Source organism: Dendrobates tinctorius, unplaced genomic scaffold (assembly GCF_039654945.1).
Source record: "Dendrobates tinctorius isolate UK_male_01 unplaced genomic scaffold, ASM3965494v1 ptg000139l, whole genome shotgun sequence".
NCBI lineage: Eukaryota > Metazoa > Chordata > Amphibia > Anura > Dendrobatidae > Dendrobates > Dendrobates tinctorius.
In genome coordinates this window covers 6,710,886-6,734,750 of record NW_027361807.1, presented here as the reverse complement: position 1 = coordinate 6,734,750, position 23,865 = coordinate 6,710,886, and the positions used below count along the sequence as shown (strand labels likewise).

At 45.7% G+C, this 23,865-nt stretch overlaps 1 protein-coding gene across 3 annotated transcripts in view; it reads right to left on the bottom strand.

Annotated features, from left to right (window-relative positions):
- The window catches only part of UNC5A (unc-5 netrin receptor A), a 614,615-nt gene that overhangs the window by 6,440 nt on the left and 584,310 nt on the right, over positions 1-23,865 (bottom strand). For all 3 annotated transcript variants that reach the window (XM_073544983.1, XM_073544984.1, XM_073544985.1), the window contains exon 15: positions 20,676-20,854. In XM_073544983.1, the coding sequence (XP_073401084.1) occupies positions 20,676-20,854 (179 nt within the window). The remainder of the gene's footprint in view (positions 1-20,675; positions 20,855-23,865) is intronic.

The following is a 23,865-nucleotide window of genomic DNA, read 5'->3' as shown; positions in this document are numbered from 1 at the left end:
TCTTTCACACTTCAGTTTTTTGCATCAGTTATAATCCGCCAAAAAGGCGGACAAGCGGATCCGTTCTCAACTGATGTGAACGGATGGCACAGGATCCGTTTTCAGACGGATCCTGAAAATGAAGAAATTTAAAGGAATCGCTGGCCGGGAAGGAGAGAGAGAGAGGAGAGAGAGAGAGAGAGAGGAGAGAGAGAGAGGAGAGAGAGAGAGGAGAGAGAGAGAGGAGAGAGAGAGAGGAGAGAGAGAGAGAGAGAGAGAGAGAGAGAGAGAGAATTTTTTTTTTGTCCGGCACCCAGAAAGAAATTCGGGTTAAATCAGTGTTTGCAGGATCCGCCAGAGAAAAAAACGTTACAAGCTCCGTTTTGAAATTTTTGAGGATGGTGACGGACAGCAACTTTTGGCGGATCCTCACAAAAAACGGATGCAACGGACAGCAATCCGTCACAATCCGCCATTAATGCAAGTCAATGGGAAAAAAACGGATCCTCAAAAAAAATTTGAGGATCCGTTTTTTTTCAAAACCTGGCGGATTGTGACTGATTGTAAAAAACGGAAGTGTGAAAGAGGCCTTAACCGACCACCCTTTGGGGTCGAGTCACACTGTGACAATATGTTTTCCGAGGAATTTCTAGTAAAAGAAGATATACAGAAGATATACAGTATCTTTTCCTCCCTCTGTGATTCCCAGCCCCTCCGCCTGCCCACAATGAATGACAGGTCACTTTTGAGATCTCAAACAAAGGAGGCAGGCACAGGAGCAGGGAATCACAGACAGGAAGGAGAAGACCCTATGTATAGTCCAGCCTCTACGCACCAAAATCGACCAGTAACTATTCAATTTTCAGTCGATCAAAGTGTGCGAGGGTTTCTTTGCGCCTTCAACCAACATTTCTATTGATACCATTTTGGGGTACATACCAAATTTTGATAGTCTGTTATTTCACTTTTTTGTGCTGTTGTGGCGGCTGAACAACTGCAATTCTGACACTTTCATTACCGATTGGTTAATTAATCTTACACTGCAATAGATACGACTTTCACAAATGTAAACACACAACATGTGTATTTTTAAAATGTTTAAATTTCATAATTTTTAATGGGAAACAAGCAAATGATTCGAACTTGTCTATTTTTTTCTTTTTTCATATTTTTAAAAACAATTTGTCATTTGACTGTATTTTATTGTCCCCTTAAAAGACTTGAACCTGTGATAGCCTAACCACTTGTGCTACATACAGCAATAACTTTGGGAAAGTAACTCTGGAAATATGCCTCCGGCATAGTGGTCACGTGGGACCCTGTGTCCATTAAACAGTAGATGCGTTGCCCGTTATATTCAGCCCAGATAATGGGTCTCTAGGAGACGATATCCTCTGAGTTCTTACTTCTTCCCTCTGAGGCTCGAAACCCCACATTATGCTCCACAACTGTGGGGCGCATTAGTTTAATGGGCGCCCTGTCTCCACCATTCTCGACTTGGGCAGTCTCTTGAAAAATGCTCCCTTCCACCTCAGATCCAACACTCTGGCTAACGTTCCACCAATGGGCTATGTACGCGGCATGGCGGGGCTGGGAAGAAATGACTTTCCCGCTGTAACCTCCTATCATGTAGAACCATAATCGGCAGGGCAGGGCTGAAATTATTTTCTCGCTCTGACCTCCTTTCACCTGGGTCTGTGTGATCAGCTGGAGGGTTGGCAGCATGGGTCCCCTTGATACTGCACAGCTCAGCTCGAATATCCCAGATCTCTTGACGTATTTCTCTTACCCAGACGGGCTCAGTGCAAATTGACTCTGGTGACCACTTCATTACTCCGGACCGTGCCTGTCTGGCCTCTCTCCAGGACTCTAGCTTCGGCCCCAACCTCAAGGAAGCCCAGATCTGGATTCAGGCGCAGGTGCTCCTGTAAGACGTGCCTCAGTCCAGCAACTAGTTGGTCTGGCAGCACTTTGTCCAATGGACCCAGCCCTCAGTTCCCATCTTGGATCTTTTTGGTGATATAGGTGGTCACTTCCTGCAATGCATTAACATACTGACTGAGCTAATGTCTCACTTTCCTCTTGGACCCGCTGGAACAACCGCGTGCGGAAGGTGCCTTAGGTCCATGGTATCACTGTACATGTCCTCCAACATTTTTATCACATTATCCACAGTGTCACAGTCACTAGGTGGGCAGTACATAACCGTCTACCAGGCCTCACCATCTAGGGTCAGTAGGGCTAACTCCTGAACGGAAAGGTTCAAGGGATACATGGGCGGCATGCTTCTCAGCCTCTCTACCCTGTCCCACAGAAACACGCTGCTCTCAGTGAACTTGGGAAGATTGCTGAGCATAGCCCCCAAGGGTATATGTCCCCTGCCAGGTTCAGTCACGGACTGGTTCTCCATCTCTATGTCTGAATGTTGCATCCTGCCCACTAAGCCAAATGAAATGCACGTGTCTGGATGCAACCCACAGAGAAAATGAGGTGAGAACAGTCAGGGATCGATATAGTTCTATTTATATACAGCAGTAATTATGCAATGATTTAAAGTAACTCAATAATTCGTGTTAGTAACTATGCAAATCAACATTAAAAAGAATAAAAATAAGTTTGGAATAATAAAGTCACTTTCACTATGTAATATTAATGTTCTTTTTACAAAGGTGGTGCAGCCAGTTGTGGGAGTCACCACGTAAGTTCTCTCTGCAGTTGTTGGTCTAGCAGGGGTCACAGGGATGACCCACTAGGCCGTAATTTTCTTTTTGATGTAGTTTATTAACGCCCGTTGGGCCTCCCACACTCCAACCGACCCTCTCCCAACCTGTTTTCCAAATCACAGCTGACCCTGGTGCCATAGGTTATAGCTGGAAGTGACGGCCCTGATCATTTGCATTGTTCCTCACAATCGCAGGCATGTGTCTCCTCGTGGATCTCTGCTTGATCATTGGCAGAAGTCTCTTAGGCTCGGGGCAGAGAGAACTAGGCCTCATCTCTTGACAGGCGAAGTCGGGACTCGGAGGCTTGACCAGCACAGGGTGCGGATCCTGGTCCTGAGCAGTGTAGGAGGGACTTAGAGTTCTCCTGAAGGGAATCAGGACGTTGCCAGGCTGTGACCGGCACCTTGGTGGCATAGACCTGCTGCTGAAGCCTGTCACGCTGGTCTCAGTGGCATTTTTGGTGCATGTCTGCTCCGCTCTCTTCCCTGATGCCAAATCTGCCTGCAGTTTGGCACGCAGGACTTTTGTATGAAGAAAATCCTTCCTGTGGATCACCTGATCAGGTCCAGCACACAAAGTCGCTCCCCTTGCAAATCTTCCAACACAATTTGGTTCCACTTGATTTCACCTGGCCAGTGGATGGCAGTCTCTCCTCATTAATAGCATATCCTGCAAGGGCTTTAGCTCAGCAAACACCCCTCCCTTTCCTTTGCAAAAAATGTTTTAAAAAAAGACATGGCTATCTTTTCAATATGATTGTATAATTTACCTGATTTAAGGTTTTTGCTCTTTTCAAGCCGAAACGCATTATTTCTACTTGGTATATGTAGAATAAAAAACTTTTTTAATCAAGCCATTTTAGTACATGATATATTTTTCGGAGTGCCGGCACCAAACTGTTTTTTTGCATCATTCCTTTTCCCGTCTCCCATGAAGGCACACATGAGAGAGGGGATCCGCCCAGTCAGGACAGGAACCCTACTGAAGATAAAAGGGGCGGTACCTCTCCCTCCCTTCAGTTGGGTTTCCTGTCCTGACAGGGACCCGTGTGCTGAAGATGGCGTGTCAAGATGTCTGTACCTGCCCACCCCCGTGCCAGTGTGGAAGATCAGGCAGAGCCTGTGCGCTGGGTGTCAGGGGTGGAAGCGCCGTCCGCGGGTCCCCTGGGGGCTCAGCATCCGAGTGGGCGTCAGCGCAGCACGGTCAGGGGTCCAGGGGCCCTTCCATGACTGCCGCGCCGCCCTCTGCCTATGTCCAGGAGGGGCGGCCGGTCCTGGGTCACGCCCCTCTGATATCACGTGCAAGGCACGCTGGGAATGGGTGTGCCTGTGTGACGTCGGGGGCGGCGCCAGAATCCAAGATGGTGGCGCCCATGGGAAAAACGCTGGCCGGCAAAAGATCATCCCGGCGGCATGGCAGGAGGGGGGAGGGGCTGTGAATGGGCACCGGAGGAGGCTTGAGAGTGCAGTGGATCCCTCTCGGAAAGAGGGATGACCACAGAAGACGCACTGATGCCCAAAACTTCACAATGGAAGTGGGGCAAGGAGAGCAGCGACAGCAGCGGCAGCAGCAGCAAGAGCTCTCACCAGATGCAGTGCCGAGCCGCCAGCATACCAGGAGTAGCCGCTCAAGTGGTGGGAGCGGCAGTTGTAAACACGACCGGCATAACTCTGAGACGTCCAGAAAAAACGTCACGAGTGCATATGAGGAGCCTCCGAGATCGGTACCCTTGATTAACAGCAGTGGTGAGTGATCTACGTGAATGTCACCCTCATGGTAACGGGGTTCCATTTTTCTGTTTGATCACTAGGGGTTGCTAGCGGCAAATACAAAGAATAGAGCATGCACCCTATGCAGAGACCCGCTGGCAGATCAGTGGCAGAAAGATCTCTGCGCTGACTGTATAAACAAAACCATACGGGATGAAATCCCTGATTTGGTGACTAGCCTTAGGGCTATAATACAAGAGGAGGTGAAAGGCTCCCTGAAGGCAGCCCTTAAAAAGATGAAAAAAAGAAGCCGCAAAAGGGATTCAGGGGCCTCGTTAGTGCAAAAAGGTCGTGAAAAATCCCTGTCCACCTCCTCTTTCTCTACTCAGTTCTCAGAATCCTCCTCAGACAGCGATATAGAGGGCCGTCCATGTTTCCCAAACAGAAGATGTGGAAAAGCTCGTCAAAGCTGTCAGGTCTACAATGGGCCTTAAGGAGGAAAAGACTCCTAAATCATTGGAGGATGTTATGTTTGGAGGACTGGAAAGGGAAAAAAACGCACCTTCCCTGTAAATGATAAGATAAAGGTCTTAATTGACAGGGAATGGGAAAAACCCTGAGAGGTCAGGTGCCTTACTTTCTACATCAAAAAGGTGGTACCCTTTTGCACAAAAAGACTCAGAAACCAGGGGAAAAAAAAATCCCAAAGATTGATGGTGCCGTAGCTAAATCCTCAAAAAAGGTATCTCTACCATTAGAGGACTCTGGCATGCTGAAAGAACTGCTTGATAAAAAAGCAGATGGTTTCCTGAAGCATATCCGGGAAGCATCGGCAGGTGGATAAAAACCAGCAATAGCTGGTACTTGTACCGCTCGTCCCCTCATGCTCTGGCTACAACAAATAGAGGGCCAGATCAGGGATAAAATTCCTAGGGACAAAATACTGTCTAATCTGACACTGGTACATGGAGCAGTGGCTTTCCTAGCAGATGCCACGAGGTTAACAGCTAGCGCGGCAAGCTTATCAAATGCGGCAAGGCGAGCCCTGTAGCTTAAAGGGCGTCCGGGGGATTTGCCATCAAAACATAGACTGTGTTCCATTCCATGTGACGGCCAATTCCTCTTCGGGAAAAAACTAGAGGAAATTTTGGAGCCTGTGGCAGGGGTCATCCCCCAGGAGACAGGAAAACACGGGTATTACATACCTGGTAATGTGTTTTTTCATGATACATGACGGCACCACGAGAGAGGGGATCCGCCAGCGAGGACAGGAAACCTTCAAGATAAAAGGGGCGGCTCCTCTCTCCGCATCAGTTGTTTTACAGAGCACGAGAGGAACTCCGCAGGTTAGTGGACACATAAATAATACATATTTTATACTGCTAAATTTCCAACACCAAGGGAGTGTATAATACTAACAAAACACCCAACAAATGACGTGATCAAATAGGGCGGGAATATAAGGGTGCCGTCATGTATCATGAAAAAACACATTACCAGGTATGTAATACCCGTGTTTTCCCATTCTACATGACGGCACCACGAGAGAGTTACAGAGATTTGTATTCTCTTTAGGGGGGGATCACTGCCTGTAACACTCTTCTCCCAAATGTGAGATCAGAGGCAGCAGATAGGTCTAATCTGTAATGTCTGAAAAAGGTAGATGGAGAGGACCAAGTGGCCAACTTACAGATTTGGTTGATGGAGACGTCAGCTCTCTCCACCCAGGACGTTGCCATGGCCCTCGTGGAGTGTGGGCTTTTAGGCCCTCTGGAACAGCCCTGCCTGCACTACTATATGCTAACATGATGACATCTCTCACCCATCTAGCTATAGTCTGCTTAGAGGCTTTAAGGCCTTTTCTTGCCCCCTGGTATGAGACAAATAAGGCCCTCTGTTTTCTCCAAGGTCTTGTCATGTCTAAATACTGTAGGATACATCTCCTAACGTCTAAGCAATGAAGTCTCTCCTCCTTCTGTTTACCGGGGTTAGGACAAAAAGATGGTAGGACTATCTCCTCAGCCCTGTGGAATTTCGACACTACCTTAGGGAGGTATGCTGGGTCTAATTTTAACACAACTCTATTGTCCATGACCTGAGTGTATTGCGGGTCTGCTGATAGTGCGTGTAAGTCCCCAACCGTACGGGCCGATGTGAGTGCCACTAATAAAGCTGTCTTTAAAGTTAACACTTTATCTGATGTTGCGTTTAGTGGTTCAAATGGACTCTCTGTCAGAGATGATAGAACCAAATCTAGATCCCAGGGAGGAGGCATAGGAGACGGGACAGAGTCAGCTCTAGTACAGGCCCGGATAAATCTGGCCACCCATCTATTGTTTGCCAGGTCATAGTTGAATAAGTCTGCCAGGGCTGAAACGTGAACTTTGAGGGTGCTGACAGCTAACCCCAACTCTAAGCCCTTCTGCAGAAACTCCAGTACTGCCCCTATCAGTACTTCTCCCTCCTGTATCGGGCCTGAGGTAGATAAAAATTTTCTCCATATCCTTCCATAAATTTTTGTAGTCACTGGTTTTCTGCTACTGAGTAAGGTGGATATTAACCCCGCTGAGAAACCTTTTTTCTCTAACAGTGACCTTTCAAATTCCAGGCTGTCAAATACAGCCTGGACTTCGGAGGGTAACTGAAGGGACCCTGTGTTAGCAGGTCGTGGTCCTCTGGGAGCACCCATGGGTCCGCCACCGACATCACTCTCAGCCAGTAGAACCACGGTCTTTTCGGCCAAAAGGGAGCTATCATAATTACTCTGGCTTGGTCCTCCCTGATCTTCCTCAGAACTGCTGGAATGAGGCACACTGGAGGGAAGGCATACATGAGACCTGGTGTCCACTTTATCCTGAAGGCGTCTACTGCCAACGGCCAGTCTGCTGGACTTAGGGAGCAGAATTTTTGAACCTTCTTGTTGGTTTTTGAGGCGAAGAGATCTATGATGGGTTTCCCCCACATATGCACAATCCGTTGAAAAATGGACTATCTTAGGCGCCATTCTCCTTGCCTCAGGTGGTTCCTGCTCAGAAAGTCTGCCTTCAGGTTGTCTACGCCTCGAATATGCAGGGCCGATGATGAAAAGAACTGGTGTTCTGCTAGATTCATGATCCTTTTTGCTATTCGCATCAGGGACTGAGAACGGGTGCCCCCCTGGTGGTTCACATATGCGACTGCTGTACGGTTGTCTGATAGGACTCTCACATGATGTCCTCTTAGGTGTGTCAACAATCCCTCCAGCTCTCTTTCGATGACTAGTAGCTCCCACTCGTTTGAGGATAATTTCTTTCCTCCTGGAGCCAGGGATCCTGGAGCCACCGTGTGTCTAGATGGGCTCCCCAGCCCCATGGACTGGCGTCCGTTGTGACTACTCTGGAGGCTGTGTATGTCCAGGGCACTCCTCTTGGAGAGGACTCTATCTGTAACCACCACTTGAGTGACTGGAGTACAGGGTCCGGGAGGGTGAGCTTCTGCTCTAACTGCCCCTAAAGCCTCAGGTCGTTTTGTAGAACACACCACTGAAGTTCTCTTGTGTGAAACTGTGCCCATTTTACTGCTGGTATGCAGGAAGTTAGGGACCCCAACACTGACATGGCCCTTCTCAGAGTTTTTTTTTTTTTTTAATGTTGCCATGATTAGATTTTTGATCTTCTCTTTTTTCTCCTCTGGGAGGCGACACTCCTGTACCACCGAGTCCAATGTTAGGCCCAAAAAATTTTGGATCATTGCTGGTACCAGTTTAGATTTTTTGAGGTTCAGTTGCCAACCCAGGGTCTGTAGTGTCTCCATCACTATTTTGACTTGTTCTTGACAGTGAGAGAAATTTCTTCCCACTATCAAGAAGTCGTCCAGATATGGTATCACCAGAGTGTCTTTTTCCCTGAGATGGGCTGTGACCTCTGCAATTAATTTTGTGAAGACTCGGGGAGCTATCGCTACACCAAAGGGAAGAGCCCTGTATTGAAAGTGACGCCACTGAGACCTTATCTGAACCGCCACTCTGAGATATTTGCGGTCTTGTTGCCGGATCGTGACATGATAGTAAGCATCCTTGAGATCCAGGACTGCCATGTAGCACTGAGGATAAAGGAGCTTCACCACTGACCTTATCGCTTCCATCTTGAATGATGGAACTATCAGATATTTGTTGAGGCCTTTCAAATTTATAATCGTCCTCCAGGAATTGTCTGGCTTTTTTATAAGAAATAGGGGGGAGTAAAAACCTTCCTTCTCTTTTTCCGGAATTTCTTCCAGGACCTGTTTTTCTAGAAGTGATAATACTTCTCCTTCCAGACTTTCTTGTTTTTCTTGAGATGACTGTACTGGAGTCTGCATGTATCTTCGTGGCGGCCAGTGGTGAAATCTTAATTCCAGACCCGACCCTACTATTTGTCGGATCCAGGTACTGGATGAGATCCTCTCCCAGGCTGGGAGGAAGTGAGAGAGCCTTCCCCCCACCTGAGAAGGACCGTCACTGGGAGGGTTTTTTGGTGTCTTTGGAGGGCTTGCCGAAATAGATGCCTCTCCCACCTCTGGCTCGCTTGTCAGAATTGTTTCTGTCTCGATCCCTGTACTGCTGTCTTCTGAATTTTCGGCCCTTCTGAAAGGAGCGCCAAAAGGCCTGAAATGGCTGTTTTGGGAAATTCTTCTTTTTGTCGCCGGCTTTCTCCAACACGTCATCCAATGGCGGTCCAAACAGGAAATTTCCCTCACATGGCAGAGAGCAGAGTTTCATCTTTGCCTGAGTGTCCCCCGGCCAGCATTTGAGCATACTGCCCGGCGTCCTACATTGGTTAAGGCCACTGACTTTGCTGCTAGCCTGGCTGAATCTCCTGAAGCCTCAGCAAGAAAGAATGCCGTTGCTCTGATGGCCAGTAATGCTTCCAGAATAGATTCCTCTCTTTGCTCTAGCTGGTCTTCCAGGTTTTCCACCCATATTTTCAGGGACCTAGCCACAAAAGTGGCCGTGATGGCGGGCCTTAGTGCCCCAGCCGAGACCTCCCAGGCCATCTTAAGACAATTGTCCGTCTTTCAGTCCAGAGGTTCTTTTAGAGAACCTAAATCCTCAAAGGGTAGGGAGGATTTCCTGGCGAGTTTTGATATCACTACATCAATTTTTGGAGCTCTATCCCAGGATGAGGATGCCTCTTCCTCAAAGGGGTAACTCCTTTTTAGGGAATTGATTATCTGGGACTTCTCTGGATTTTCCCATTCCCGTTTTATGAGTCCTTCCAGTTGTTCATTAATAGGGAAGGCTCTACGTTTTTTTCTTTTGTAGTCCACTAAACATGAGTTCCTGAGCTGTCTTTTTTGCTCGCTCATCTACCAGCTATCCGTATCCGCTGATTGTAATGCCCTCACTGATTTGCAAACCTCTGTTTGAATTAGGGATCTCAGACTGTCAGAGAATGAGGGTGTCTCTTCCGATACTGTCTTGTTAATACAATCCTGGCACAATCTTTTATTCCAGGATGCTCCTAAGGGACTATTGCATAAAGGACATTCTTTATTTTTATTTTTTTTTTTTTTCCTACTCTTCTTAGGGACCTCCTATACTCCACCCCGCCAATGTATGTAAAATAGGGGAGAGAGGAGACAAGAGAAAGAGAAAGAGAACAGACATTAGAGTGCTGGACTTTCTCGAAGTTCACTCACCACTAGGACGCTTCACAGAACGGATACCGGATCTGGAGGCTGACTGGTCTTCTCACTGTCTCCCGAAGAGACTAGGGACCCCTCCTTTTTGCGGTGACGATCCGTCCGTGTGCTGCCCGAGTGGCTCCCACTGCTGCTGCAGCGTGTCTGGCTCTTCTCCTCTGAGCGCAACCGCCTCTCCTTCGCCTCCTGGTGCAGCTGCAAGTGCTCTGGCGAAGGGCTCTCCATTTTATAAACTGCTTAACTGCTGCTGTTTTGTGATGAGAGCAGTCACATCTAACCAAATAATGGTGTGGTGACGCCTGCCAGCACTTCCTGTTGCCTATCCGCTTGCACTTCCTGGTTATGCCCCCACGCCTGCGCACTATAGCTGGCCTATGCGCACACCCGGCAATCACATCCGGTGCGTGCTCTCCTCCGGTGCCCCCGCCCCCTTCGGTTGCATGCGCGCTCTCTTCCAGTGCCCATGCTCCCTTCAGGCGTAAGCACGGCTGAAGCACGCACCAGGCGATGCGCGTTCCCCTGACCCGTGCACCCTTCACTTCCGGTGCGCGTCAGGGGTCACTTCCGATATGCGCCTGGAACGCTTCCCGTGCGTACTTGCGGTCTGTTCTCGGTGTTCCGATGCCATGGACCTCCCGAGCAGCTCTCTTATAGCGCAGTTTGTCAGCCATACCTTGCACTGCCACCACTGTTTCAGTGTACCGTATCAGGGAGACCCGCTGTCGCCCGTCAAACCTGCCGACTGGTCTTACCGGGAGAAGCTACTGCACTACCACCACTGACAACGGGTACTGGATCGGAGAGCCCCGCTATCGCCCGTCATACCTGTAGTCCAGCCTTACCAGGTGAAGCATCTCCACTGCCACCACTGAAATCAGGTAATTCCTCATCAGGGCCGTTTCTGTAGTGCCTGTCTCAACAGGGAGGGTACCCACATAGCCTCCGTGGAGCTTTAATTCTGCCTTGACACCGATGTGTCTCACAGGCTGCATGGCCACTATATGTCGACAGGGAGGGAGCACGGAAAGTGGCCTCCGTGGACTTCTATGGAGCAAGTTTTGGTCATCTTGGAGGGTACACGAACCATGGTCTCCGAGGCATCATTACTTCACCCGGGCAACTGCCTCACGGGCTGTGGCCATGCACTCGCTCAGGGGGGACATAGGAATATATGGCCCCCGAGGCGACTACCGGTACCTGGTGATGGGTGTAGCAGACCAGTGTCTGCCAGTAATCACCCGACCCAGGCCCAGGCATCCTCTTCTTTCTTCTTTCTTCCAGAATCTTCAAGAGCTTTTCATCTTGAGGGTTCCCCATCGAGGACAGGAAACCAACTGATGCGGAGAGAGGAGTCGCCCCTTTTATCTTGAAGGTTTCCTGTCCTCGCTGGGCGGATCCCCTCTCTCGTGGTGCCGTCATGTAGAATGGGAAAAATTGGGATTTTAAAAGGAGAGGATCGGGCTATATGTTTAAAGGGCCCTCTACTTCCTCCAAAAAAATCTCCCCAATGACATCAGGTCGGAGGTAGGGGGAGGACTTTCTCTCTTCCTTTCGGCCTGGGCAAAATATCTCCCCCAGTACATGGGTCCTGAGCATAATCAAGGACAGTTTAAAAATAAAATTCACTCATCCGCCCAGGCAAACCTTTATAATGACACCCCAAAGGAAAGCCCAAGAGCAACAACTGGCCCTGTAGACAGAAGTCTTGGGACTAGTGCAAAAACGAGTCCTACAGGAGGTCCCAGTTCAAGAAGAAGGAAAGGGGTTTTACTCCCCCCTCTTTTTAATACAAAAACCAGACGACTCCTGGAGGACCATAGTCAATCTGAGGATGCTCAATCAGTGGGTAGACAATTGTTCCTTCAAAATGGAGTCAATCAATACGGCCACAAAAATCCTGTTCCAGCACTGCCTCATGGCAGTGATAGACATAAAAGATGCCTACTATCATATCCCAATCCATCCGGAGTATCAAAAGTACTTGAGAGTAGCACTCTATGTACAAGGTCAGGTCAAACAATACCAATATGCAGCTCTTCCGTTCAGTCTGTCTACAACCCCCAGAGTCTTCACCAAGGTGATGGCCAAGGTAATGTCATTTCTTCGTTCCCAGGACATAGTGATCGTCCCATACCTGGACGACTTTCTTGTTGTAGGGAGGTCGGAGACTCATTGCACACACCAAGTGAAGGAAGTGATATCAACTTTAATAAGGCTAGGATGGATAGTAAACATCCCCAAGTCGAGACTAACACTAATAAAGGTGCAATCCTTCCTAGGGTTAATACTGGACTCCGAGCAACAGCGATGCCTCCTACCAGAAAACAAAGTGACCAAAATAAGGGGCCTAGCTTGCACAGCAATACAATGGCCAGCTATGACACTGAGGAATGCAATGTCCCTTTTAGGCTCATTGACAGCATGCATACCTGCGGTAACGTGAGCACAGTACCACTTAAGACAACTGCAGTGGGAAGTTCTGTCAGTGCAGAAACAATTGAAAGGGCGTTTAGAGGGCGAACTATGTCTCTCCATGGAGGTAAGAGACTCCCTACTCTGGTGGACTGTAGAAGAGCATCTAACAGCTGGTGTCCTGTGGCAGAAACCATTCGAGGACATCACTGCAACCGACGCAAGTGCCACAGGGTGGGGAACACAACTGATATCCCACTCGATAGAGGGAACCTGGTCCTCACTAGAAAAGGATCACGGTTCAAATGTAAAAGAACTATGGGCAGTAGAGAAAGCCGTGAAACATTTTCTCCCCTTGCTTCGGGGCCGCCACACCCGAGTCATGACCGACAATCGTGCAGTGGTTGCTTACATTAACCACCAGGTGGAACGAGATCTCGGGGGCCTCATGGAAATATCAAATCTACTTTTCTAGTTAACAGGACAACATCTGTTGTCCATCATGGCACTGAATATAAGGGGTGTCGAAAATACACAAGCAGACTTCCTGAGTCGCAGGCACCTAAGACAGGGGGAATGGTCCCTAAACCCCCAAGTTTTCCAACAAATAGTTCAGGCTTGGGGCAAACCGGAAATAGACCTGTTCGCCACCTCACGCAACAGGAGAATCAGGAAGTTCTGCTCACTGAATCCAAAAGAAAATGCCTTCACAGTAGATGCCCTACAAATACCCTGGAAGTTCTCCCTGGCCTATACGTTCCCCCCGATAACAATGATCCCCGTAGTAGTCCAGAAAATCAGGCAGGATTGAGCGAGAATAATTCTTATAGCTCCGTTTTGGCCGAGGAGACCTTGGTTCTCCCTTCTGAGACTCATGTCAGTGACAGATCCATAGATCTTACCAGAGGTTCCAGACCTACTCTCCTGGGAACCAGTGGTCCACTCTCAGGTGGAGGGCTTCCATCTGGCAGCCTGGATTTTGAGAGGGTGCTACTGAGTCGCCAGGGATTCTCACCAGGGTTAGTCTGCACCCTATTGAAAAGTAGGAAACCTATAACATCCCAAATCTACAGTAGATCATGGAAAAAGTTACTAGACTTCCTGGGGGAACCTTTAGGGAATGTAGCTCCAGTGGGACCTATCCTAGAATTCCTACAGTCGGGGCTGCAACTTGGGTTAGTCACTAACACCCTCAAAGTCCAAGTGTCAGCTCTAGGGGCCCTATATAACTACAACCTAGCAGCCAATAGGTGGGTGTCCCGGTTCATAAAATGTGACAGATCGAGGCCAATCATTATCCCAAAGATACAACCCTGGGACCTGAATCTAGTCTTAGAGGCTTTAACCAAAGATCCCTTCGAACCATTACAAGAACTGTCACCAAAACTACTCACACTTAAAACTGTATTATTGGTAGCCTTAACATTGGCCCATAGAGTGAGCGACCTACAAGCTCTATCTATATGCCCTCCATATATGCAGATCTTGGATGACAGAGTGGTTCTAAGACCAGACCCGGCCTATCTCCCCGAGGTGGTCCAAAAGTTTCATAGGACTCAAGAGATCTCCTTGCCATCTTTCTGTAATAATCCTAGAAACCCTGGGGAGCAAAAGTTCCATACATTGGACGTAAAGAGAGCCATATTACAATATATGTCAATAATTTGTCAGTGGAGGAAAGATCAGTCCCTGTTTGTAGCTTTTCAGGGTAGTAGAAAAGGGTACGGGGTAGCTAAGAGTAACATTGCCAGATGGATCAGGGAGGCCTTTATGTTATCCTACTCTGCAAGTGGTGCTCCGGTTCCAGAAGGCATCAAGGTTCACTCCACCAGAGCCATGGCTACCTCCTGGGCAGAGAAAGCTGAGGTATCGATTGAGCAGGTTTGTAAAGCCGCTACTTGGTCCTCACCTTCGACCTTTTTTAAGCACTACCGACTTGATCTATCTTCCTCTACTGACCTAACCTTTGGTAGAAGGGTGCTGCAAGCGGTGGTCCCTCCTTAAGGTGTCTTATTCTACAAAAGTCTCTCATGTGTGCCGTCATGGGAGACAAGAAAACACCAAGGTTTCTTACCGGTAGCCGGTTTTTCCGGAGCCCATGACGGCACCTGTATATTCCCCCCCCTATCACTCCTTTGGTGTGCACTATAGTTTGGGTGCTTTTTTTAGTTAGATATAATGTGGTGATAGTTTTACCATGTGTACTAACCCGGGGGCCTCTCATGCTCTGTAAACCAACTGAAGCAAGGGAGAGGTACCGCCTCTTTTATCTTCAGTAGGGTTTCTGTCCTGATTGGGCGGATCCCCTCTCTCATGTGTGCCATCATGGGTTCCGGAAAAAACGGCTACCGGTAAGTAACCTTGGTGTATTTATATGTTCCTCTAATCAACAATTATTTGTGTATTTTTTTGTACATCTCCCCTCATATTATATGTGATGTTTATATGAGGGGAGATGCTGATGGCATGCAATAGTTTATATATTTGCATAAAAGAACTGCACACTCTTGGCCTTGACAGTTGTTGAGACTTCTTAAAGGGAATCTGTAACCTCATTTGTGCGCATTGCAATCTGGACTCGCGCACGCTCAGTAAAGCCAAAAAGCATTACTGCGCATGCTCCGGTGAACTATGTCCTGGAACAGAATGAAATACTTCCGGGACATAGTTCACGCATGCGCAGTAAACTTTGGATTGCTAGTATCTAAATGGCGCATTTTGGGAACAGCCATCAATCTAAAAACTGAGACAATTGATGAGGTTGTGAAAGCGTGTGTTATTCTGCACAATTACATCTTGGTGAAAGAGCGACAACAATTAGAACTTGACGAACGTGTTCATACCACATTGCAGGATTACCAAGATCACCCTCTGAGAACTACAGTGGAAGTTGCTCAAATGAGCGATAAATTTTCTGCCTACTTTGTTTCGGATATTGAAACGATTTAAGCTGCTAAGTTAAATAGACCTGTAATGTTATGGACCTGTAATGTTATGTACTGGTAATGTTTGCTGACTTTAATACTAACACCTTGACTGTAACTTTAATAAACACCTTTACTGTAACACCCGTTAATATTTCACTCAACAATACACACATGTTTAAATAAAGAGAAAAAGAAACAGGTATTGTAAACAAAAATATTTTTTATTTATCAACATAACAATAGGAAATTTGACAAATAAATAACAAGAAATAAAAAAGGGCTTTACTTTTGGGATCTGGGGGGTGTTGGGCTGTGATGGTAGGCTAGGAGTGGTTAGAGAAGTTGTTACAAGGGAAGTGGCAGTCTGAAGTGGAGGATTGTCTAGTCTGAAGTACGCATGCATATCGAACGCATGCGTACGCATGTCCTTGCATACCAATGGGTTCCCATAGACAGTAATGCGTTTTTTGATGCACTTATCCGCATGTGCATGCCTGCGCATATTTGATGGATTTTTGACGCCTCAAAAAATGCAACATGTTGCGTTTGCCGCGCCCCGCCACACACCGCAAAACACAGCATGCACACACATCCGCATGCGAATGCATGCAAACGCATGTCCCTGCGTACACCATGTTAAAGATATGTACGCATTACGCATGCAGATCTATGCGGGTCAAACGCTGCGCAAAGATGCGCAAATGTGAAACCAGCCTTACTCAATAGTTTCTTGCCTCGCGTCCCCCTCTGAATATGTCCTGGATACTGGAACATGGACGCTGTGGGAGATATGAGGGCAGAGCCAGCACTCTACTTCTATCTCCGCCTCCAAGACAGAAGCAGTGAATGACACCAGCACCATCCCACAACTTTTAGCACTGCCCAAAAATGAGTCAGCATGGGTTGGTGATAGAAGTAGTGAGTGATACCAGCGCCGCCCCACAACTTTTATCACTGCCCTCAAAAGAGTCAGAATGGGGTGATGATAGAAGCAGCGAGTGATACCAGCACGGCCAATTGATGACAATTTGTTTGAGGGTGGTGCTATAAGCTATGGAACGGCACTGGTGTCACTCACTGCTTCTATCTACGTCACTGATTACGTCTTCTTTCAGTTAGACGTTATGGCACAGATAGAAACAGCATGCTGGCGCTACACACACATCTCAAACAGTGTCCATCACTCAAGATCCAGGTCTTCAGAGGGAGCAGTAATGCAAGAAACTAGTGAGTAAGGGCCCCGTCACACATAGTGACTCACCAGCGATCCCACAACGATATCAACTTGTCAGGATCGCTGGTGAGTTGCTACATGATCGCTGGTGAGCTGTCAAACAGACAGCTTCACCAGCGATCAGCACCAGTGATGCCGAGCACGTGGTGTCGCTGTGTACTTTAGGTACCAGCGTGCTGATGTAGGGAGCTGGTAACTAAGGTACACATCAGATTTCTAAGGGGCGTGCGTCATTTAGAAACCAGATGTGTACCTTGGTTACCAGCTCCCTGCATCAGCGCGCTGGTAACTAAAGTACACAACGGGTTTCTAAGCACCGCCCGGTGCTTAGAAACCCTGCGTTTACCTTAGTTACCAGCGCGCTGATCGCTGGTCTCCCGCCTATCACACACAGCGATGCGTGGTGGCCAGCGGGAGACCAGCGATCAAAAAAATGTCCTGGCTATTCCAGGACGATCAGCGATAACCGGCAGGGGGGCCCGGTCGCTGGTCAGTGTCACACACAGCGATCTCGCTGGTGAGATCGCTGTTGCGTCACAAAACTTGTGACTCAGCAGTGATCTCACTAGCGAGATTGCTATGTGTGACGGGGGCTTAACTGCTGCGCTGCCGCCTGTGACGCCCTGTTCCAGGAGTAGCAATGGATGTTGTGTTAACAGGTATGTGGTTGCAACAATGCAGAGAGCGAGGAGACAGTGATATTTAAACCAATAACTATTTATTTGATTAACACAATCAAAGGGGTGTTTCCAGGGGATAATGTGTACTGTAAAAATTAAGCAAGGTATGTTACAAGGAAAATACAGCAATTCAGATAAAGATATTAACAAAATGCTAGTGACACACTATCATTCTATGATTTCAATTAAACCGCTGTTATTGTGAGTGATGTCTTAGTCCTATTATCCTAATATAAAAGGCATCACCATCACTATCGCCTACGGTTCTGGTCACCTAGCTCTGCTCACCTGGTTCCTCATTTGGATGTGGTCTTTCGGTTCTTTCACCTGGAACTGGTCTTTTGGTTCCTGCACTCAGATCTGGTTTCTCAGTTCTTTCACTAGGATCTGGTCTCTCGGTTCTTTCACTCGGATCTGGTCTCTTGGTTACTTCACTCAGCTCTGGTCTCTGGAGTTCCTTCACCCGGATCTGGTCCTTTGGTTCCTTCACCTGGATCTGGTCTTTTTGTTCCTTCACCCAGATTTGGTCTCTCGGTTACTTAACTCAGCTCTGGTCTCTGGAGTTCCTTCACCTGGATCTTGTCTTTTGGTTCCTTCACCTGGATCTAGTCTTTTGGTTCCTTCACCTGGATCTCGTCTCTCAGTTCTTTCATTCCGATCTGGTCTCTCGGTTCCTTCATTTAGATTCGGTTTCTCAATTCCTTCAATCAGATCCGGTCTCTCTCTGTTACTTCACTCAGATCTTGCACTCAGATCTTGTCCCTTGGTTACTTCAATCGGATCTGGTCTTTCAGTTATTTGCTCAATTCTGGTCACTCGCTATGGTGGCTTTAAACCAATTCTGCGGCCTCACACATCTGTCCTGCTACAGGTCCACGTGTCTATACCTCCCCTTGACTGTCCCCCCGGGCCTTTTTTATTTACTAACTGCACTACAGTAGTCACCTGACCTTGTGTTTTCTCCAAACTCTCCCCCTCAGGAACCATGTATTTTGTTTTGAAGTTCCTTCTAATGCAGCTCTTGCTACTTTCTCTTGTCCTTCACTATTTAACCAGCAGATGGCAATGCTTGCTTGCAGACACTCCGATAGGCTCACACTCTGAGAATCTCTCATCTGACCACCACCTTACAATTGTGGGGAGTGAATGCAGCCCTGGCCTCCTGTGACGTCAAGTTTCAGACTCCTTTAAAATAAAATGTCACAGGAAGTACAGTAAAAACACATTTAGGGAATAGCTGGAGAGTGAAATGTGTACGCTGTTGTGTAATAAAGCAACATTGCAAAAGTGGTTAGCGTGTAAGGATATTTATTTAGAAAACACATTTTAGGTGCTGGACCACCCATTTAAAGTTTTATACAAGTGAAAGCTGCTCTCTGTTTTACTTACTTTTTATGTGAGTCTGTTTTGATGTATAAATAATTAGTGCCAAAACTATCAAGTAATATGAATTGCGCAAAAATTCCATTTGTCACAATCTTGAGCGTTTTGCAGGCCAGGCAGTAATTGCAAAAGTCCGTAATCAGTTGTGTTTTTGCATTTATTTTGCATTGTACTTTTAATGAGAAGTTTGAAAGTTCTTTTAGGCTGCTAGGAAAACAAAACTATTTTGGAGGGATATCTAATAACTGTGACATTTTCATTTACAGTTTCTGTGTACGGGAAACATACTAGGGCAAAGAAATGGTTGGTTGCTATGGTTTTTGAGCTGGTTCTCTTGTCTATAGATTGTAAAAGTGATATAGGTGAGAGGGGTAAGCATTTCTGAACAGAAAAATACTTGTTTGTTAAAGGGGAAGTGTCGCGTCACTAAATCTGTGTCTAACAAAGATTTTCAGACAAACAGTAATAATTGTATAAGTGTGCAGATTCCCCAGGTTTGGGTCCAATGTCAGTTAAAAGGTGACAAAGTGAGTGTGGTATGCTTTGACCTTGTTCTAGCTCAGGCTCTCAAGTGCTGACAAATATGTAGAAATATAATAAAAATATACTATGAGTTACATTTTTCCAGGATAATATTGTATATCTGAAATTTATGGCAATCTACTGTAGAGCATTGACACCATGGACACATACACTAGTCTATCCATCAGTCTGTCCCTATAGCTACTACGACTGGCTAAACACATAGATGCAGTGAGAACAATGTGTACAGAGACTACTGCTGCTGCTGGGATTACACAGACATTCACAGCAGCAGACATTAATGCTTATTTTGCATTTAGTCTCACTGCCCTGGACTACACGTACCAGCAGACTTTTCTCCTCTTTAGATCCTAGAAGAGGAGGATTAGCAGAGGAAGAGAATGGTTTGCTGAGTAAGCTGGAGAAGAAGGCCGGGGTCAGACTTGCGAGAAACTCGGACAAGACTCTCACGTCAAAACCCGGCACTGCCACTGGCACTCAGAAGCGTAGCGTGTGGCTGCATGTATTTCTATGCAGCTGAACGCTCCGATCTGAGTACTTGTGGCAGTGCCAGATATTGACGTGTGAGACTCGTCCGAGTTTCTCGCAAGTCTGACCCTGGCCGAAGGGAAATGCTAGCTGGGCACAAGGATATGTGTGTTATCCTTTATTGCAGACTGGTGAGAGCCTGACACTGGAGAGCAGAGAAAAGAGTCACAGAATGAGGTTACCAAGAGATATGTACAGCTGACTTGTCTACCTCGGAGAAGGATCCTGCCCGCATTCCATGAGTTGCCAGGTATTTTAACACTGCAGCCTCAAGTTGGAGACCAGGATGACCAGAGAGTTGCCGCATCAAGGAATTAGTATATCCTGCTGGTATTGTGGTTCCACTACTAAGGAATCTATAAGAAAACTGTTGTTGAGGGTACATTCCTGGAACTTGTGGCTCTACTGCTAAGAAGTTCATTAGAGAACTGTTATAGAAGGGATTTTACCATGTAACTGCATCACCAGTTCCTGCGCTCGCGCCAATATCCGGGGCAAAATTGTATAATGTAACTCTATGACTGTGTGAAAGATAAGGGAACAGGGGACTTGAGGCTCGTTATCAAAATTTCTGCTCTCACCTAAATTTTATATATTTTACTATCTTCTTTATTATTAATAATAATAATAATAATAATAATAATAATAATTATTAAAACAGAGAAACAAAGGATTTTTGTTGCAGTTAATTTACTTTCTGCTCCTTTGCTAATTATTAGTAAATTGCATTTTAGGCAATGCTCTCATATTTTGCCAATAGAGGAATCACTTCTGTATCTCACTGGCGGACTGAAGACTATTGCAAACATCTGTTCCTCACAGAACAGTGGTTACCTTGTTGTAGGTTCAGATCATTAACAGTAAATCACCCACAGCATAACATTTAATGACTCTACCTGTCCAAGTTTAGCTTCTGAGCTAACACTCTCCATTCGGCACCATGAGAAGATGGCTCATCTAAGCTTGTTATGATCTTCTGTCTCATCAGAAAAGGGATCTTGAATGCACTCGGACCCACCAAAGCTGCTGCTTCTTTCTCTCCTTCATCTAACTGTATTTCTGATGGATGATTTTCCTAAATTACGATAAACAAATTTAAATCAAATAATTGGTAGCACAAATATCAGTCACAAAAGGAAACATGGTGTAACTTGGGTTCTGGTGGGCCACTCGCCTTGGAAACAGTTAGGTTGAGATGTGGCTGAGGGTGTCATTAGATCCAGGCCTTCCTTCTTCCACTCCTGACTGCATTAATCAATTATAATATAATAATTCTTTAAGGGATATTTTTACAGTTGTGCTCAAAAGTTTACATACCCCGGCAGAATTTTTGCTTTTGTGGCCTTTTTTTCAGAGAATATGAAGCGCTTAGTGTGACGGGGCCTTAACACCAAAACTTTCTCCACCCATGGTTAGTGGTTGAGTGAAGCCTTTTATTGTCAAATTACGGTGTTTTCTATTTTTAAATCATAATGACATCCAAATGACCCTGATTAAAAGTTCACATACCCTGGTGATTTTGGTCTGATAACATGCACAGAAGTTGACACAAATGGGTTTGAATGGCTACTAAAGGTAACATCGTCACCTGAAACCTGTTTGCTTGTAATCAGTGTGTGTGCATAAAAGCTGAGTGAGTTTCTGGGATCCAGACAGACTCTTGCATCTTTCATCCAGCCACTGACGTTTTTGAAACGGATTTACAGGAAAAGGTAGTTGAACTGTATAAAAGGAAATGGATACAAAAAGATATCCAAGGAATTGATAATGCCAGTCAGCAGCGTTCAAACTGTAATTAACAAATGGAAAATCAGGGCTCTATAAAAACAAATCCATAGTCAGGTAGACCAACAAAAATTTTGTCCACAACTGCCAGGAAAATTGTTCAGGATGCAAGGAAAAACCCACAAATAACATCAGCTGAAATACTGGACTCTCTGAAAACTAGTGGGGTGGCTATTTCAAGATGCACAATAAGGAGGCACTTGAAGAAATATGGGCAGCAAGGTTGAGTCACCAGAAGAAAGCCATTACTGCACAAATGCCACAAAGTATCTTGCCTACAATACGCAAACCAGCACAAAGACAAGCCTCAAAACTTCTGGAACAAAGTAATTTGGAGTGATGAGACCAAAATTGAAATTTTTGGACACAACCATCAACGTTACTTTTGGAGAGAGGTCAACAAGGCCTATGATGAAAGGAATACCATTCCTACTGTAAAGCACAGCGGTAGATCGCTGATGTTTTGGGGATTTGTGAGCTACAAAGGTACAGGAAACTTGATCAAAGTTGAAGGAAAGGTGAATGCAGCAAATACTGGAGGCAAATTTGCAATCATCAGCCCAGAAGCTGCACATGAGACGTGCTTGGACATTCCAACATGACAACAATCCAAAACTCAAGGCCAAGTTGACCTGTCTTTGCCTACACAGAACAAAGTGAAGCCTCTAGAGTGGCCATCTCAGTATCCCGACCTCAATATCATTGAGCCACTCTGGGGAGATCTCAAGCATGCAGTTCATGCAAGACAGTCCATGAATTTACAGGAACCAGAGACTTTTTGCCAAGAAGAGTGGGCAGCTTTACCATCTGAGAAAATAAAGAACCTCATCCACAACTACCACAATAGACTTAAAGCTATAGTTGATGTTAGCGGGGGCAATACACAGTATTAAGAAATCGGGTATGTAAACTTTTGATCAGGGTCATTTGGATATTTTGGATTATCATTATGATTTAACACAGTAGTTTGACAATAAATGGCTTCACCCAACCACTAACTGAGTGGAGAAAATGGTTTGGTGTCATCATTCCTATTCTCTGAAAAAATGCCAAGAAAGCAAAAATTCAGCCAGGGTATGTAAACTTTTGAACACAACTATATGTGATAATTAAGGAACACAGTCAGGAGCTTTTCTTTGGGAGAAATGAGACTAAGCATATTTTTTATTTCCATCCTGGATGATTTATGGGCACGATTAACGCTTTCATCCACCAGCCTGTTTTCACCTTCCTGACCGGGCCAATATTTTCAATTCTGACCAGCATCACTTTATGAGATTACAGATCTGGAACAGTTCAATGTATTCTAAGGATTCTGAGATTGTGTTTTTTGTGACATATTGTCCTTCATGTTAGTTGTACATTTTGGTCCATATGATTTGTATTTAATATGAAAATATTGAAAATTTTACAAAAAAAATTTAAGATTTTAATATTTCCAAACTTTTAATTTTTTATGCTCGTAAACCAGAATCAGTAGCATGTAAAAGTTTTAGCACCTCTAGTCAAAATCACTGTTATCGTGAACAATTAAGCAAGTTGAAGATGAAATAATCTCTAAAAGGGCTAACATTAAAGATGCCACTTTTCGTTTGTATTTTAGGCAAACAAAAATACATAGTCTTTTTTTACATTTTATAAATTACAAAAAGAAAATAGGGCCGTTGCAAAAGTTTCATCTAGGGGGTGCAGTGACCATGTTGACACCACATATGCCTCATAGAATTTCATAACATTTGGTTGTGAATAAAGAATAATTATTTACATTTTTACCACTAAAGTGTTGTTTTAGTACCAAGTTTTTAATTTTTATAATTGCTAATAGGAAAAAATGGATCACAAAGTTAGTTGTGCAATTTCTTCTGAGTGCGCCAATATACTACATGCAATCAGGAACTACTTTTCAGGGACAGTGGAAAGCTCAGAAGGGAAGGAGTGCCATATTGTAGTGCAGAGCAGATTTGCTGTTATGGTTTGCAATTTCCATGACCCACTGGAATAGCCTCTGAGGTGCCAGAACAGAACTCCCCCACAAGTGAGCCCATTTTACAAACTACACCTCTAAATAAATTCATATAAGGGTGCATTTATCATTTTGACACCACAGGTGCGTCACAGAATTTAATACCATTCAGCAGTGAAGAAAAAAGAATTACATTTTTACCGTCAAAAAAAGTGTTTTAGCTGTAGAATTTACATTTTCAAACAGGGAAATGGGTAAAAATGGCACTAAAATTTGGCACACAATTTTTTCAGAATGTGGAAATACCCCATATTTGGCTGTAGAGTACTCTTTAGCCA